The sequence below is a fragment of the Prunus mume genome, linkage group LG2 (genome assembly GCF_029339155.1).
Source record: "Prunus mume cultivar Tortuosa linkage group LG2, ASM2933915v1, whole genome shotgun sequence".
NCBI lineage: Eukaryota > Viridiplantae > Streptophyta > Magnoliopsida > Rosales > Rosaceae > Prunus > Prunus mume.
The window spans coordinates 40,655,263-40,673,039 of NC_142699.1; the positions used below are offsets into that span (position 1 = coordinate 40,655,263).

The following is a 17,777-nucleotide window of genomic DNA, read 5'->3' on the forward strand; positions in this document are numbered from 1 at the left end:
GGCTCAATCTCGGGTTGGTTTCCCTGCGGTGGCCCGGTCACGTGGGACTCGCAACTTGCCCGGGCAAGCTTGGCCTGAATGCCCTTGTCTTGCCACGACATCGGTCTACTACTGGAAACGCTCTTATAAGTTAGGCTTTTTATCGCAAATGGTCTTTGAGGTTTACGAAATTATCATCTTTCGTCCCTAACGATTTTTTTGTGACACTAATGGTTCTTAAGGTTATCATTCACACATCAAAATGGTCCCTGCTATTAACTTCCGTCAAATTTTTTGTTAAATTGATAACGTGGCACATGTGTGGAGCTCGCACATCCAGTGATATGAAGCCACGTGGCTTTAAATATTTTTAAAACTTAAAATCCATAAAATAAAAAAAAATTAAAAGCTAAATTATATATATATATATATATTGAAATATCTTTCATGCTTTGTTCAAATCGAATGTGTGTGTGTAAGAGAGAGAGAGAGAGAGAGAGAGAGAGAGAGAGAGAACACAAGGATAAGGAGAGAGAAAGATATTTAAAAATGGGCTAACATCATTTTACCCCCTCAAGACTTAGGACCATTTTTGATTTGTCAATTTACACTCTAATGTTTTAAAATTCAACTAATTTACACGGTCTTTTAATTTGACCGTTTGATAAAAGACCGTTTGATCTTATGTTAAGTGATGATGTGGCAAACATGGAATCCACCTTTTTAGCTTAAGTGTAATAAAATATGTAACAAATAATATTAAAAAATTCTTTATTTTTAAAGTTAATTAAAATCAATTATTTAAAAAAAAAACATAATACTCTGACCAAACTCCCCAGCCGTCACCAACCAACTCCAAACCCTACATCTCCACCACTCCATCCTTCTTCTTCTTCCTCCTCCTTCTCTTCCACTATCCCCACCTTCACTCTCAACACCTATTTCTCCTTCAGACGCCCATGCTCATCTCCACCCTTCAACTTATCCTCCCTAACCCACCCTCTCTTCCTCCCTCTCATTCCTTATCTCTCTCTCTCTCTCTCTCTCTCTCTCTCTCTCTCTCTCTCTCTCTACAAATTAGCCAGCCCCACCCCAACCTAGCCACACATTGCCAAACCTCTGTAATTCCCGAAACACAAGTGCCCAGAATCTCCTTCATCGCAATGTTACCGTTGCGTTTGTTGAACAGTGAGCTTGATGTTGCCATTCCAGTCCTTGGCTGTCTCTTTAGCATTGTCTTCTCCGATCTTCTTTGGGGAGAGACCCAAAGGACTGATCTGGCGGGAGCGAACGGCCGCACCAACCTTGGTGTCTTCTCCATTAATCCCGAGCACAACAGTAGTCTTGTTGGAATTGTCAAGCCCACTTCACAAAAAAAAAAAAAAAAACAAACGAACGATCGATTACTTAATTCTCATATCATATGAGTGAACACTGGCGGACCCAGAAATTTTTTAGCAGAAGTGCAATATTGATTAAGTATGAAAATGATTTTTCGGAATAATCATTTTCTCAAGATAATTTTTGGCGGCTTTTATTCCTTATACATCAAATAAGAAAACTTGATTTTATGGGATTTTAGTATGAAGTATATATTTACTTAATGAGCCATCATTTTTAGCCTAAATCGTATTTTGTACTAAAACCGAATTTTCATATTTTGATTTGGTGAGAATTTGATTTTCTAGTATTTTTATTTGAATCCAAATGGGGGGTACTTCCTTATTTACATTGTAAACTTAAGTAAATGGAGTAATATAAAAATAAATAAAAGTAAAAAGACAAAGACATTTACTTAAATGTTGAAAATGGAAATAAGGTAATCTGTACACCAATTGAGTAAAGGGAAAATTTGAAGCACCTACAATGGTTTTTCTGGCGAAGGGAGGTGCAGCTGCACCTCTTTGCGCCTTAATAGATCCGCCCCTGAGTGAACAAAAGGCAAGAGAGGGAGAAATGAAGTTTCACTTACACCATGAATATACGAATTTCTTTTTCCTTCCTTTTAATTTTTTGAATGATGCTGAGAAGCCCCATTGGTTCCCTCCCCCAAAAAGAATTAGATTAAGGATTGTAATTTGTAAATCAGGGCTCTTAATTTTAAAGAAAATTGAATTGATAACGGGGTAAAATGGCAGTATAGATTTATGGCATATCGAGCACAATGATACCACCCAACCACAAAGAGAAATCAATCAATGAAAAGGAAAACAAAACTACAAGTTAGCTCAGCTCAGGGCCATACTCTCCCTCAAATCTCAAAGACTCCAAGATCCAAAGCAGCTCAGTCTTCCTCAAGGGCCTAATGAGCCTAATGATGCAGATGTAAACATTGATTGCCTGAGCTGGGTCGAACTTTGGAGGCATGGCTTCTTCAGTGGCGATCTAGGTTTCGAGGGGTTAGGGTTTCATGGGGAGGAGGCTGGGGTAGTGATGGTTTCAGATCTAGGGTGCGATGGGTTGGGTTGAAAGAGAAAAGAGGGTTTGGTGGTGTGGTTGGTGACGACCTGGGGGGTTTGGTTGGAATTTTATTTTTTTTAATTTTTAAATAATTAATTTTAATATTTTTAATTAACTTAAAAAGTAAAGAGTTTTTTAATATTATTTGTTACATATTTTTTTACACCTAAGCTAAAAAGATGGACCCCACATTTGCCATGTTATCACTTAACAGAAGACTAAACGATTAAATTGATGGAACGTGTAAATTTGTTGAATTTTAAAACATTAGGGTGTAAATTGACAAAATTAAAACCGCGTGGCCCATTTCAAAAATAGCCCCAAATCTTGAGGGGTAAAATGATGTTAGCCCTTAAAACTATATAAAAAGATTTAATTTGCTTTTAATTCATTTTTTAAATAAATTTTAAGTTTTAAAAATATATTGTATTATATTTAAAGTCACGTGGCTTTATACCAATAGATGTGTGGGCTTCACATATGTGTCACACCAGTAATTTAACAGAAAATTTGATGTAACGTTAAGACCATTTTGATGCGTGGAGGTTAACCTTAAAGACCATTACTGTCACAAACAAACATTAGGAACAAAAAGTGATAATTTCGCAAACCTCAAGCATTAACGGTAAAAAGCCTATAAGTTATAACAATAAAATGAAAAAAGTTATTTTTTTAAAACAACCCTAAACCCCACGCCACCGCCACCTCCTTCCTCTCTCCCCTTCTCTGTCTCGCTTTCCTCGACAACCGGTCGGACTGCAACCAGCCATCGCCGTCGAACACAGGAGCCATCGCACTGCAACCAACCGTCACTCTGAAACCATCGAAATCGGAGTTTTTTCGCCGGTTCAGATTCAGTTGGGTGTCTAGAGTAGTTGGGAGAGAGACGTAGAGGGGGTTTCGGTCGGTGCCTCTCAAAGTTCATTCCCTCATTTGGGTTCTATCGAATTTTGTAGCTGTTCGTTCTTGTACTCTCTTTCGGAATTTCACACACACGCCTTCATGGAAGGGAAAAACAAAAAACCAAAATAAAATTGAAAGCTTAGAGCATTGATGAGAAGTTGAAAGCTTACCTAAGAAGAAAGACAAGGACAAACTTGGTTGAGAAGATTTGAGAGCTCGATTTGAGAGCTCAATTTAAGGCTGTTGATGTCGAATTCGTGGATTTGTGAAACTTGTGGCAACGGGGAGCTGGTAGACGGCAATAATGGCTTCTTCTACTGCAGCCTGTGCAACTCACAAACGCAGGACTTCAAGGACACCGGAGTGGCCGATGAGGACTTTTACGACGAGACTGGCGATGCACAGGGAGGCCTCTACTCTGCCCGTAACACCCGCCGCGTCAACGTCTCCGCCGTCAAACCCGAGCCCCTTTCCCAACCCCTGGATAATAACCCCTTGAGTCAAACCAACATGGAAAATGACAATGCTGCTGCTGATGCCGTGGGACCCACGGAGCCCGAGGATTTTGGATTCGACACGGTGGAGGGCTATTACAGTGAGGTTAGGCTTAGGTATGTGAAAGGAGTGCAGCGGATAATTGAGCTCCAATGTGAGGCTTTGGTTAGGGAGTTTAAGGTGAACCCTTTGATTTGTGGGTTGTCTGGGTCCATTTGGCTACGCTTATTGGCTTGGACTCGTGTTTTTCAGGATGATTGGGGTGACCGGACTTTTGATGACGCTGAGATACGCCAACAAGGTTTGTTTGCTGGCACCCAGTTTCATCATTACCGAATTCAAGCTATGTATAGTATAGTTAATCTGAATTCAATTTTCTTATTGTGGAGCTCAGTTCTTCAAGGAATGCGTAAGTACCAAAATAAAAATAAATAAATAAATAAAACAATTGTTGCATTGTAGCTTGATTCTTATTATGCGCAAGTATGATTTCTATAATCAGTTAATGTTAATTTTGAAACTGACTGTCTGTGGTCTGCATTAGCTTTTTGTTTAAATTCTTGATCTCTTGTATTGTTGTTTGATTTATGTTGTCTTTAATCATTGAGTCTCTTTTGTTTCAGGGGAACCACCCGAAGATTTTAAGCCGCGCTCTAAATACAGAGACGAGCCTCACACAAGGTTTGGTCAGCGAGCAGTAATGGTATGGTTTAGGTCCTTGAGAAACACTATACCATTATCTTATACTTTAGCCATTTCCTTTCTGGCTTGTCATCTTTCCAGGGAAGCAGTCCTACCGACAGACATAGTAAAATGGTCAGTTGAAGGAAAGCTCCCATATTTTTCTGCTTTTCTTGAAATTGAAAAAGACTTGGGAAGGCCTTCACGTGCCTGCCCAATAAGTTCAAGCTTAATGTTTAGACCTTCTGAATCTGTGCCAGTGCAAAAGTTGGAAGCACTGGCAGCATCCATTGCTGAGTCCATAGGCTTGCACTTACCTCCAGTGAATTTTTTTGCTATAGCTTCTCGCTATCTGAAAAAGTTGTCTCTTCCAGTCGGAAAGGTTCTCCCTCACGCATGTCGCATATATGAGTGGTCAATGCCTCCAGATTTATGGTTATCAACAAATGAGTTGAGGCTTCCTACTCGTGTGTTTGTTATGTCAATACTGATTGTAGCAGTAAGAGTTCTTTATAATATTCATGGTTTTGGAGAATGGGAAAAAAGTTTGTCCAGAATTCATACTTTGTCTTCCACATCTAATCAGATGGGAGATCTGGATCCCACATCCAATTCCAAAATGCAGTCTGGTACTGCAGAGGATTTAGGTTCTCCATCCCATAATTTGGATGATACGGATACAGAGCTTGTTAGAAATTTGTCAAATGCTCAGAACTCTGAATTGGACGCTGCAGAACTTCTATCCAGCCTTGAAGCAAAGCATAATGAAATTGCTGATACTTATGGTAAATTTGAAATATATTGGAGTAGTTCTATGTTGAAAATGACGATGCAATTTAAAAAAATGATTTCTTCATATTAATAAATCACATAGGCTAGATACTTTACTTCTCCCCCAACCCTTCCCTTCAATTTGTTAATTATGAAGTTTTAAATTCTTGCCTTATTGTTGACAGAATATTGCAAGGACTTACCAACGTATCTTCAGTTCTGCAAGGATGTAGTCTTTGCTGGATCAAAATCATCATTCAAGGATCACAAGGAAGAAGAGCTAATTGAATTGTTATGGAACTTTTATCAGAGTAGAAAGGTAATGTGTAGCTTGAATGCAGTTGTGATATTGTCTTCTCAAACATATGTTTTGTTGCACACATTATACAAAGTTTTCTTGTAGTCAGCTAAATAGTACTTTGTGCTAGCCTTTAGTTAGATTTGATTGAAAAGAGGCTTCACTGATATATCTCCCATACAAGCATAGGAAAACAGAATAAGAAGTCTCTATTCAGCATGATTGATATGCCTCGTTCCTGAATGTTATGAAATTTTGTTTGTTCGCATCACCTATCTGAAGTATATAAGTTCCTTGTACCAAACAACTGGGGAGAGTGGTCACTTACTGATCTAGAACACAAAACAAGAATGGCAAGGGTAGACTATGGGTATTATTGATTTTTAACTGGGGAGAGTGGTCACTTATGTTTACTGATTTAGAACAGAAAACAAGAATGGAGAGGGTAGGCTATGGATATTATTGATTTTTAACTGGGAAGAGTGGTCGCTTATGTTTACTGATTTAGAACAGAAAACAGAACGGCCAGGGTAGGCTATAGGTATTATTGATTTGTTTTTTTCTTGAAAAGAAATACAAATTTTATTGAAGTTAGAACAGATACAAAAGTGTGGACAAGATGTCCACCAAGTGTCCTTTGGGTATTAGAACTAATCTATCCAACTTCTTGTAGATTTGGATGATCTTTTTCGTTTTTCATAACCATGGGAAACCTTATAATTTGATTTTCACTATCCTGGATAAACCTCCTTTCATGAATTCTTTAAATCAGTGACGGTGATGCATGGTCCTCTGACTCTTACTAGGCATATATATTTATAATTTAATGTTTAACGGTGTATGATGTATATCTGAATAATAGCAGCACCAAGTGTACTCTAGGTAGAATTAATTTACAAGGGCTTGTTGTAGATTTGAACAATCTTTGTTATTTATATGTGTTAGAAATATATAGTTATAGTATTCACTATCTTGGCCAAATCAATCCTTGCTTTCATGAATGTTCAAATTTTATAATTTTGATGGCATGCAACAGTGACTGAGTCCTGTGACTGTTTTTATTTATTAGAAGAAGAAACATAAATTTATAAAAAAAAGGTCAAATGTACAACTACAGCAGCAAAGAAAAACTCTTAACGTGCCTAAACTACACATTAAAATTAAAAGATCAGACTAACAACTTAATCACAATACATCAATTTATTGTAGCTTTCCTCAACTCTACAGCTTTCCAGTCATGTGACGCTTACTCTGTTTTTTGTGAATGTGGAGCTTAGATAGATTCTCATGTTCTCTTTTAGTTCAATAATGTTGGTTCAATGGTGTTTTGTCTTGATGCTTGTGTTCACTTTCAGAAGCTTTTAGTTTGACATGTGAATAATACCACTTCATAATGCATTTTGTTGGTTTTCAGGATTCTGAAACAGCAGTCGAACAAGGATTGCTTTGTGGTGAAACTGTTAACCAGAAAAGATTGAGGGACAATGAAGAATGCACTAATGATATATCTAAAGAAAAAAGTTTTAGTAATAAATTGCCTGTTTCTAGCCGTTACCCTGGTGATGAAACTCCCTTCGCGGATGACCAACAAAGGGATGACCAACAAAGGAGCAAAAATGGCGATAATTCTTGTAGTAGCTCACAGAATAGTCAGAACTCAGAAGTTAATGACGCAGAAACTCTCAAAGAGGAAGCCATTGCTCGAATGAAATTAGACATGGAGGAGAAGAGATTCTTTTATATTCCACCGAGGGTCAACCTCAAAAGATTTGATTACCTTCACTATGTAAGGAAGAAGGATGAAGGTGCCTACACTTACGTTGCACATGCTGATTATTACATCTTGCTTCGTGCTTGCGCTAGAGTTGCAGAAGTTGAAATCCGGTGTATGCACATTGCGGTGTTGAGCTTCGAGAGGAGGCTGGCTTGGATGGAAAAGAGAATCAACCACTGCTTGCACTTGACCCCTCCTATTGTCTCATGCGAGTATTGTACTGATATGGTCCCAGAAAATACTAATGCAGAAAATGATATTGAATCGATTGGATTTCCAGATTTGAATTTATGAGTTTTATTTTTATTTTTTATATTTGAATATTACTCTTCTTTTTCCAAGGTACTATAGAGCATAGATGAGAATTCACAATTGTCATGTCTTAATGGAAAGAAAGAAAAATAATAATAGGGGCAAGGTCCACTTCAGTGTAGCCAGGCATTTCTTGACTCCAGCCGTAGCCATAATTAAAACAACAGTGAAAGGATAGACAGTTGGGAATGCCACTCTCTCCAGGAAGTCCTGTTTTCTACTTAGGTTTTAATTATCTTTTTACTTTGAACTTTAAATGGGAAATTCATTAATTTCCATCGTTTTGAAATTCCTTATTTAAAAAAGATGACTAGGCAAGTGGGGTATATCACAGTTAGTTAAGTTATTCCATCTCCACCTATGTGGATTGACGTTCAAAATCCCTAGATGCCTAATAAAATATTTATGTAAACTTCCGTCTCCAAATCGCTTATATAAAAAAAAAGAAAAAAAAGAAGACTATAACACGTAACGGTGTGAAGTCGAAATGAAATGAAAAATTGGACCATTGACAACTTGACACGAGGCCTATAAAATGAAAAAAAGGAGTTTCACTAAAACATCCAAAATGGAGACTGAAATTATAAAAAAACCCAACACCCAAAACACTTTATAAACACACCAAAAACCCATCATTACACACCCTCAAAACTTATTTATAAACACACTCAAAAAATATACAATTGTTGATTTTGGGGTTAATTTTAGGTGTATTTCTATGTTTAAATAATGTTTAAATTTTTTTATAAATACATATCTAGAATTGAATTTATTTATAAATTCGTAATGAAAAAATGGAAACAGCGCGCCAATAAGTGGTCGGCCGAATGCTGTAGCTGTCCAAATTACAAAGATTAAGCACCAGCACCAGCACCAGAACGTGCAATAAATACATACGTACAAACAAAGGAAGAGAGGCGGTAAGAATTTGGTAAGCAACGTTTGACTTGCCAAGCCACAGCCTGCCACTTTTGTCCAAAGTCAATATTCAACTGTGAACAACACCCCTTGCCCTTCTTTTTTTTCTTTTTTTTAATTAATTAATTATTTTTTCTTCTCTCCTGTTACATCATAAGACATTTTTCAATTTGAATTACGAATTCTATGCAACCAAAAGAAGAAAAAAAGGAGAAAGAAAGTGATTTTCAAAAAAGCACATTTGAGAAAGCAACAACCCAAGAAATTATTGGAATTTTTTTAATCCGTATATTAATCTAATTTTGTACGTTACAAGAGGAATCTTCAACGTTCAAACCATTTTCCAGTTTTTTCCTATCTAGCAATTATTGCAATATTTTGTTTAATTAGCGTATAAACTTAAAGACTGTATAAAAATAAAGTATACGCAAGCAGCATACTTGGTTGACTTTTTTTACAGGTGTGATTAAATTGTTGTACTATGACAGGTACTCTGATTGAATGATTTGTTGGTGGCGTTTTGGAAGATGTCGAATTCAAATCAAAGACGTTTGACTAGTCTTTGAAAGCTTATCTATTCCACCTCTTCTAGATTAATCAGAGGCAGTCTTCCTGATTTGGGTTGAAATCAGCAGATGGGTTGATGTTATTTCTTGTGATTGTTTAGGGAGAAGAAAGAGAGAGGAGAGAGAAGAGAGAGAGAGAGAGAGAGAGGGATGAAAATGGAGGCTACCCAGAAGCCCATAGAGGTGAGGGCCTTGGAGGCTTTGGGGCAAGGCTTTGATTTGAGCAGTGATTTCAGGTTGAAGTTTTCCAAAGGGTTGAATGGAAGTGATGGGAGGTTGGTGGTGCTAAACGAGGCTAATAAGAGAGACATTGTGATTCCTAGTGGTGGAGGAGTAACAATTCATGGAGTTCCTGAGGATATTCGATGCGATAAAGGGGATAGAATCCGGTTCAAATCCGATGTTCTTGAGTTCAATCAGGTGAAAGCTTCAATCTTTCTTTACTGAGTTTTCGAATTTTGCTGCTTTGTGTTTGATTGTGGTGACCAAGTTGTCAATTTAGTGGCAAAATCATAAATGTGTGTTCCATACTGTTTTGTCTGTTTAAATTTGGGTGCCCAGAAAGCTTTAGGTTGATTTCCTTAATTTATCAAAGCTAATTAAGTTGATTAGATTTGCTTTCGTAGAATCAACTGTCTAGTGGAAGCTATTTGAGCTTGCTAGTTTACTCTGACTAATACTTGCTAAGAAGACCAGTAGGGATCAAAACACAGTCAAAGGGGACTGGTTTTCTGGTACAACTACAAGGAAACCAGGAAAATGAGAAGAAATCTTCTTCCTTAATTACAACTGCAACCTATCGGGGCATGGGGGGAAAGAGTGCACCAAGTAGGGGGAGGTGAAAAGGCAAGAAATAGGGAAGTAAGATCCCCTTTATAAAAGTAAATCCTAATACTAAAAAAGGCTAATCTTAACTGTATGAATAATGCGAGTAAAAATAAAAATTTACAAACAAATTAGAAACTGAAGGAGCCAGCTAGTTTACGTTTGAGTTTACTAGAATCTCTTATTTCTGTATAAAAAGTCATGGATCAAATCTTGTAATTATTGTGAAGTTCGTTATCTGAGTATTGCAGTTCTTTTTGTAATTTTTTTTTGCCAAACTGAGTATTGCAGTTCTCTATTACTCAAATATCAAAACCAAACCTGACCTACACACTTATAGGATCATAGGAGAGACTTGTGGAAAAGTCACTTGTGTTAGACTTTGGAGTGCTGCAGTAGGGAAAACCAAGTAGTATTGCTAAGGCAGATTATGTAATGGTAAAAATTAGACAGTGATGCATCAGGGCAATAAGAAAGCAAGATGCAGCAGATGGTGTTTAAGAAGGCAACAGAATATGATGCTATGGGGAACACTTTTATTAGTAAAATAGATGATGGAGGTGATGAAAGCATGTTTGATTTGTAATCCTGATCTTCCCCTTCTTTAAATTCAAGTAAAAGGAGAAAGTTAAATGTACCTAAAATGTTCTATACCACAATGAAAGAACGTTAATTCTGTTTGTGTTGTAAGACATAGTGATGTAGTACAGCCCGTAGGTATTAGATTAAGCACTCAAACAATAGAGTAGAAAAGAATATAAGAGACCGAGGAGAAGAAATAGAGATCAGAAAGACGAGATAAAGGACAGAAACAGTAGAACAAAGAAGAATATCGGAGGTCGAGGAGACGAAAATATAGATCGAAGGGACGAAATAAAGGACTGAAATCAGAGAACCGAGAAGGAAGAACAGAAATCACATAGTTTTAAGAGAAGGTTTACTCAATATCCAAATCTGAATTTTAAAGAACTACATGGGGGTATTTATAGCAAACTAAAACCTAGACAAAATAGGATAAAAATCCCTTGCTTAAACAGAAATCATAACCCAAATAAAATAGGAAACTTAAAACTAGAAATCTGGAAATCTGGAAAAGTAAAAATCCTACTAGAATTTGGAAAACTAGAGAATCTAGGAAACTAACAAATACATTAGGAAACTAATAAATTTAGGTCCTACGCGTCCTGCATCACATAGTTAACATTTTGATAGGAGTGTGGCATAGTTAAGGTGTGATCCCTATTATACTACATTAAGGATAAAAATGTTTGCATGCGTCTCTGACATAGAGCAGCTTCCTCTGTGCGCGTCTCAATTTTGTTGTGGTTTAGGTATTGGGACATAGGGTTTTGGAAGGATATAGTAAAAAAGCAAGTAGGGCAAAAATAGGTTGCTTGAAAGTCTGGACCAGCAACAATGCTTTATAATTTTCAAGTTGTTTTGGAGGTTACCTGAGGGTTAATGGATGTAGAAAATATTAAGGGTTTAGTTTTCCAATTGGGAAGAAAAGGTCTGGTTTGGGTTACTGAAAAGTAATTGACTTTATACCAAAGTGGAACAGCATGAACAGTGCATATGAAATATAATAGAAACATTGTTTTTGAGGAAATAAGAATAAAGGCAAGAAGAATAAAGGAGGAAGAATCCCAGGCATATATTCCTTCCATGAACTAAAACTCTCACTTCAATAATTAAAAGTGACCAATTTATATGATTACACAGGTATTGTTATAGTGTTTTACCTTTTTTGTATAGGGCTAAGACTGCAACCTCTAATCGGACTAAGGAATTAACTGAAAGGCTAGTATAATTGCCCAACAACTTCAGTAGCCCCCAAAACCAAGTTCCAATGGGTGGAGAGGTCGAAGACGTTATATATTGTACAGCTTAACTTAGAATTCCTGATGTGGGATTCTATACTTCCAACAGTATCCATACATGAAGTTGATACGAATGGAATACTATTATTAAAATAAAAGAATGGAATGCTTTGTTGTACTATGGTCAAAATTATTTTAGAAGTCGATTGACAACAAAAAGAGAAATTCTGCAATACAACCTTCTAATCCCCAGTCGCCTTTTGTTTTTTGGAAAGTTCTGCAATTCAATTTTGCATTGTGTTGTATACATGAGTTTGCCATTTTCAGACACTATATTAGGTTGCTCATAGGTATGAATGTATATATGATTTATTGGTTGATGTGTACAGCTTCTCTCTTGTTTGTCCTTTCCTTCTGTTTCTCTCCTTTCTCTCTTGTTTGGTGGGATTTTAATAAACTATATTTAAAGGGTCAATTATGTGTAAATAATTGATACTTCTACATGAAAAATATCATATTTAAGCCTTACTTATCCTGTTGTTGTTTTGGTTAAAATGTTTTTGCAGATGTCTGAGCTACTTAATCAGAAATCTTCTGTACAAGGGAAAATTCCTTCAGGCTATCTTAATGCCATTTTCGATTTAACTGGAGACTGGCTTCATGATGCTGCGGAAGCAAAGTATCTTGCTTTTGATGGTTTCTTCATTTCATTATACCATTTGCACCTAACAGCATCTCCATTAAGTTTGCATAGCAAAGTACAGAAATCTGTTCCATCCCATTGGGATCCAGCCTCATTGTCTAGGTACTTTTTGTGAAGTTGAGATCTAAAGTTTTCTCTTTACTCCTTTGCACAGTAGGAAACGTTTTCATATGAGGAAAATGCATAACATGGAAAACATTTCATAAGAATCTATTGTGAAAGAAAGAAATCTATATTGTTTGAATTTGATTTTAACAAGAATAGAAATATATTATGTGAAGCTCTCCGCCTGACAGTTGAAGCTTTTCAATTAGATGTCCATTTTTTCACTTATTTATCATGGTATCAGAATCTGGTTGCAATTGGTCCTTCACACTGCAAGTCTCACCTGAAGTCCCAACATTTGTTGGCTCGTAGAGCATTTGGGAACTGCAGAAGACTAAGCTTCTTCACCAACCTTTTGCCTGACTTATAAAGAACTTTTTGGATGAAAACTATTCCACCATTTCACCATTTGAACATTTTAATAATTGATTATAGTCATTGAAAATAATAGAATAGCCCATGCATTTAAGTTCTTGTTTCTTATCTAAATACACACACACACACACACACACACACACATATATTCACACACAAAAACCTTTGTTAATCATCCTTGGGTTTATGAGAATTATCACCAATAAGCTGATAAGCTTTATAATGCAGGTTCATCCATTCATACGGGACACACATAATAGTAGGCATGGCTGTTGGAGGTCAAGATTTAGTTTGTGTCAGACAGAAATCTTCCTCACCAGTTCCTCCAGCTGATGTTAGAAGACATCTGGAGGATCTTGGTGATTTTCTATTTTCAGATGGAAGCCCTACTTTACTGCGGGGAAAAACAAGAGATGGCAAACATAAAGTATAGTGCTTAATCTTGTAATTTGATATTTTGTACTTTTTTCTACATGAATATAATTGATGAAGGCAACCATTTCTGTAGGTTCCAGATGTATTCGACCGTATTTTGCAGTCGAACACCATGCAGTTAACCACTATTTCACAAACATCAAGCAAGGATGTAAGCAAACGGATCGAGCACTTTAATATGATGGACACCATCCTGGGCTGTGATTAATTTTTATTTTTATTTTTTTACTTGGAACAGGGTCTTACTATCGTTTGCTCAAAAAGAGGAGGGGATGTATTCTTGAATAGTCACTCCAATTGGCTCCAGACAGTGCTTGCTGAACCAGAAGCTATCCACTTTAAGTTTGTACCTATTACTTCCCTTCTTACTGGGATTCCAGGCAGTGGCTATCTTAGTCATGCAATCAACTTGTATCTACGTTGTAAGTTCTCGACTGCCCAACCAATGGTTAAGTTTTGCAGTTAGGGTTCATATTCATTGCACAGCTTTCTGCTAGTACATAATTACCACCCAAAAGTCTTTCTTCTTGAATTAACTGTCAGTTAAAAGGTAATTTGTTGGGATTTTGGAAAAAGAAGTTGAGATTGAGATAATTATAGTGAATTCTGATAAGAGAAAAAAGCAATTCAACCTTACACCTTGCTCCCAATATTGAGTATTTTAACTGGTCACAATAAGACTGACTTTTGCTGGAACTAGAAGGTTCACGTGACTGTTAGGAAAATGATAATCGTGGCCTCTTACATATCGCATTACCTTTTCTTACATTAAATGGCTATATTCCTTAAGCATGTACCCAACAATGAATGACAAATTTTCCTTGAGCTTGTTTACATCAATATGGGCATTTCATTGATCCATAATCCTCCTCTCAGACAAGCCTGCTCCAGAGGATTTACAACATTTCTTGGAGTTCCAAGTTCCTAGGCAATGGGCACCTATGTTTTGTGAGCTGCCTCTTTCACATCGACAGAAAAAGGCTTCGTGTCCTTCCCTGCAATTCAATTTAATGGGCCCTAAGATTAATGTTAGCTGCACACAGGTGTGTAGATTTCTCTCTCTCTCTCTCTCTCTCCCCACATGCACAGACAAGAATTTGGAAATTGATAGATTTTGAAACTTTGATTAATAAACTTAAAGTAGAAGAAACTCTAAATGATTCAGCTAAACTTTGTTGCTAATAGAATAGGAATATTGGCCTGACGTTTGAGCATATATCTAGTAATTACAATTGTCAATAAAATAATCTGACTACAGTTGTCAATGAAAGAAACCATGGACGGTTGTTATTGGACGAGAAAAGTTTATTGGTTGGTTTGGAATCAATCTCTAATCTATAGTTGTGACGTCAGTGTGTCAAATTATTAATAGCATACCAATTTTTAGTCCCATTACCGAAGTTGATCTGAGGATGGCTGCATGATCACCAAATCTTATCCATCTTTGATAGATTCTGTGTCGTATAAGCCAGGGATCTTGTAGGTATGCATTCATAATTTCCTCATGCACGTTTTACTATTTCGTACAAAAAATATTGTCATGCCTTTTCTCCAAATACTGGATTGTCAAGGCTGGCATATACTGGCTATGTGCAAACATGCAATGTCAGTTGGAGTGGGAATGGAAAGTTATTATAGATGCTGAATGGTGCCTCTTAAAATGGACATCCATATTTGATATAATTGAAATGTCTGTTCAGAATCCTCAATCTGTTATTTTGGATCTCTTTGTACCTACAGTTGCACGTCAGTCTGACATCTTAAAATTCTGATGGGATCTTCAGGGCTTACTTTAGCAGATTTGGTTTTGGCCCACAAAAAGGCACTCTTTCACAAACATGCACTAAAATACAGATTAAATTAACCTGCATGAAGTACTATCATTATTTTATTTATCAACTTCCGGGGGGAAATCTTCATTTACATTACTGCATTGGCTCTATTTACCTATAAAAGCTTAGCAGTATACAGTTCAATATTTTATTATGGTATACTTGCTCAATTGGTTATGGTGGGTCTAATTTTCTGTCTATTCAGGTTTCAACTGGTCAAAAGCCAGTTGTTGGCCTACGCCTGTACTTAGAAGGGAAAAGACGAAATCGGTTAGCCCTACATGTACAACATCTCTCAAGCCTTCCAAATACTATGGACACCAGCACAACAAGGCCGTGCTGGTGGCGTGGTTCTGATGACTCTGAGTTGAGTGAACAATTCTTGGAGCCAATTAAATGGAAGAGATACTCAAAAATCTGTTCATCCGTAGTTAAGCATGATCCCAACTGGTTGAAGGGAGATTCAAATGGTGTGTATATTGTAACTGGTTCACAGCTCATTAGCAAAGGGAAATGGCCCAAGACGGTTCTTCACCTTCGTCTGCATTTTACCTACCTACCCAATTGTGGAATCCGGAAGACTGAGTGGGCTGCTGCGCCAGAGGCTTCACACAAATCAAGTTTCCTTACGAATCTGAGTACAACGTTTACATTCACTCAGCGGACAGTAACTGATCAGCAAAAGCAGGCTCCAGCTGCACTGAATTCAGGTGTGTATCCAGAAGGACCACCAATGCTAGATCGCTCAGCAAAGCTGCTTAAATTTGTAGAAACAGCTGAGGTTGTTCGTGGCCCGCATGATGCTCCCGGACATTGGTTAGTAACAGCTGCTAAACTAGTAAAAGAGGGAGGTAAAATTGGTTTGAATGTAAAGTTCGCGTTGTTAGACTATTGGTGAATTGCAGTTTGATTTTGTACAATTAGAATGGAGAAAATAGTAGGTCAAAATTTCGTTGATTTTTTATTTCATTTCCACTTTTTTGTAATTAATAAATATTGTAAGAATGTATGTAATAGGAAGGAGTGGTTACAGGGTAAAATTATATATAATGTTTGACAAAATAGATTACAAACCAAAGAAAGTCTGGCTTGGCTTTACTTCTGCTTTTTGCAACCACCTTAGAAATTCTAAAATAAACTCTCTTTGTTGTGAGAGTTCATTTGCACAATAGGCTCCTCCCATTTGTTACCGCTCATCGCATTTTGGCCTCGCCTCCTCCGCCAATGGATATCAAAAGAACCAGACGTTGTCCTCTACCACCTCACATCTCAACCGCTGCCAACCGTTGTCCGGATCAAAAAGCAAGAAATTGGCGGTTTTACCCAAAATCTCCATTGCTCGGATTCGAGCACCATTTTCTTCGATCCAGTATGATTTTTCAACTTCTCGAGTTGTTCTTGCTGCTAGTTGTGTTGGTTAGAGAAATTTCTGAGTTTTGGAGGGTAAATAAGCGATGAACAGAACTACTGCTCGAATTTTGGGGATATGAACAGAGTAAAAAACTTAACGTTTTTGCCTTTGATTTTCCACCACATAATCGAGATAAGTTTTTGCCAAATTCTAAAATAAACTCTCTTTGTTGTGAGAGTTCATTTGCACAATAGGCTTGGCTTCATGCCTCTAATAACCGTTCCATTCCTCCATCAGATCAGGGAGATATGAAACACATTACTAATAATTGGACTAAATTTAAGAGAGTAAATTTTTCCTTTATCCTAAATTTTTTGGATCGAACACAACCAAAACTTGGATATTGTTGTCTAACTAGGAGAATGTAGCAAGACTATTCATAAGAGGTTGATGACTAAAATTTATCCATCATAATCCCACCATTTTCAAGAGGGTTTTGAGGAAGGGGGAATAGAACTTAGGACCTTGGGTGCATAAGTAAATGCTCTTAATCACTCAAACTAGAATACCCTTGCATATTCCAACTTTTTAAGTTCTGAATTGATGTGACGTACTCTCTTTTGGCAGAAGCATACTCGGTCTCATCTATTAAATTGATTCCTCATGGAGGATTTGCAAAACTAAATTTTTCTAATCTTTCAATAATGATGGATGCCCTTCTGCAGGCTTCTTATCCAGAACCAGAACAACACAAGAATTTGGCCACAATGTGCCAGTTCAAAGAAGCTTTGGTTGTTCAAGTGTTTTGGAGGTTCTTCCTAAAGTTGTCATCAGCTCTTAGGAGGGTTTGATGTGGGCCTATCAGCACAATTTGCAAACTCTGGTTCTCTCTGCTCTAAGGTTTTTTCATCAAATTTTATTGATTTAATAATTTAACAACAGCCAACGCGATCTAACCTAGCGAAACATCGCCATCAAAAAGAATGATTTAGCAGCATATTGAACTCTTAAGAACACTGGAAAATTTGGTGGTTAGTCCATGATATTTAATTCCTGCATATCATCGATTTTCTCATGTTCAGTTAGCACGTACTTATCAAGAGGTCAATTATGCCGTTGATGGTGATAACTTGGTATATTGGGACATGACATTTAATCCTTTCTATCATTTGGC

The 17,777-nt window shown here is 37.0% G+C and overlaps 2 protein-coding genes across 2 annotated transcripts; both read left to right on the forward strand.

Moving 5' to 3' along the window:
• Positions 1–3,126: 3,126 nt before the first annotated feature.
• MEE12 (maternal effect embryo arrest 12) lies at positions 3,127–7,674 on the forward strand. The gene is made up of 4 exons (XM_008224497.3): positions 3,127–4,138; positions 4,461–5,303; positions 5,475–5,608; positions 7,002–7,674. Exons 1-4 carry the CDS (start codon positions 3,589–3,591, stop codon positions 7,653–7,655), a joined length of 2,181 nt encoding a protein of 726 aa, XP_008222719.2. The 5' UTR covers positions 3,127–3,588; the 3' UTR covers positions 7,656–7,674.
• A 1,009-nt stretch (positions 7,675–8,683) lies between these two features.
• Positions 8,684–16,350, forward strand: LOC103322570 (MACPF domain-containing protein At1g14780-like). The gene is made up of 7 exons (XM_008224498.3): positions 8,684–9,577; positions 12,369–12,607; positions 13,214–13,412; positions 13,494–13,571; positions 13,659–13,842; positions 14,297–14,463; positions 15,458–16,350. The coding sequence occupies exons 1-7, from the start codon at positions 9,308–9,310 to the stop codon at positions 16,148–16,150; spliced, it is 1,830 nt and encodes a 609-aa protein (XP_008222720.1). The 5' UTR covers positions 8,684–9,307; the 3' UTR covers positions 16,151–16,350.
• The last annotated feature ends 1,427 nt before the right edge of the window (positions 16,351–17,777 follow it).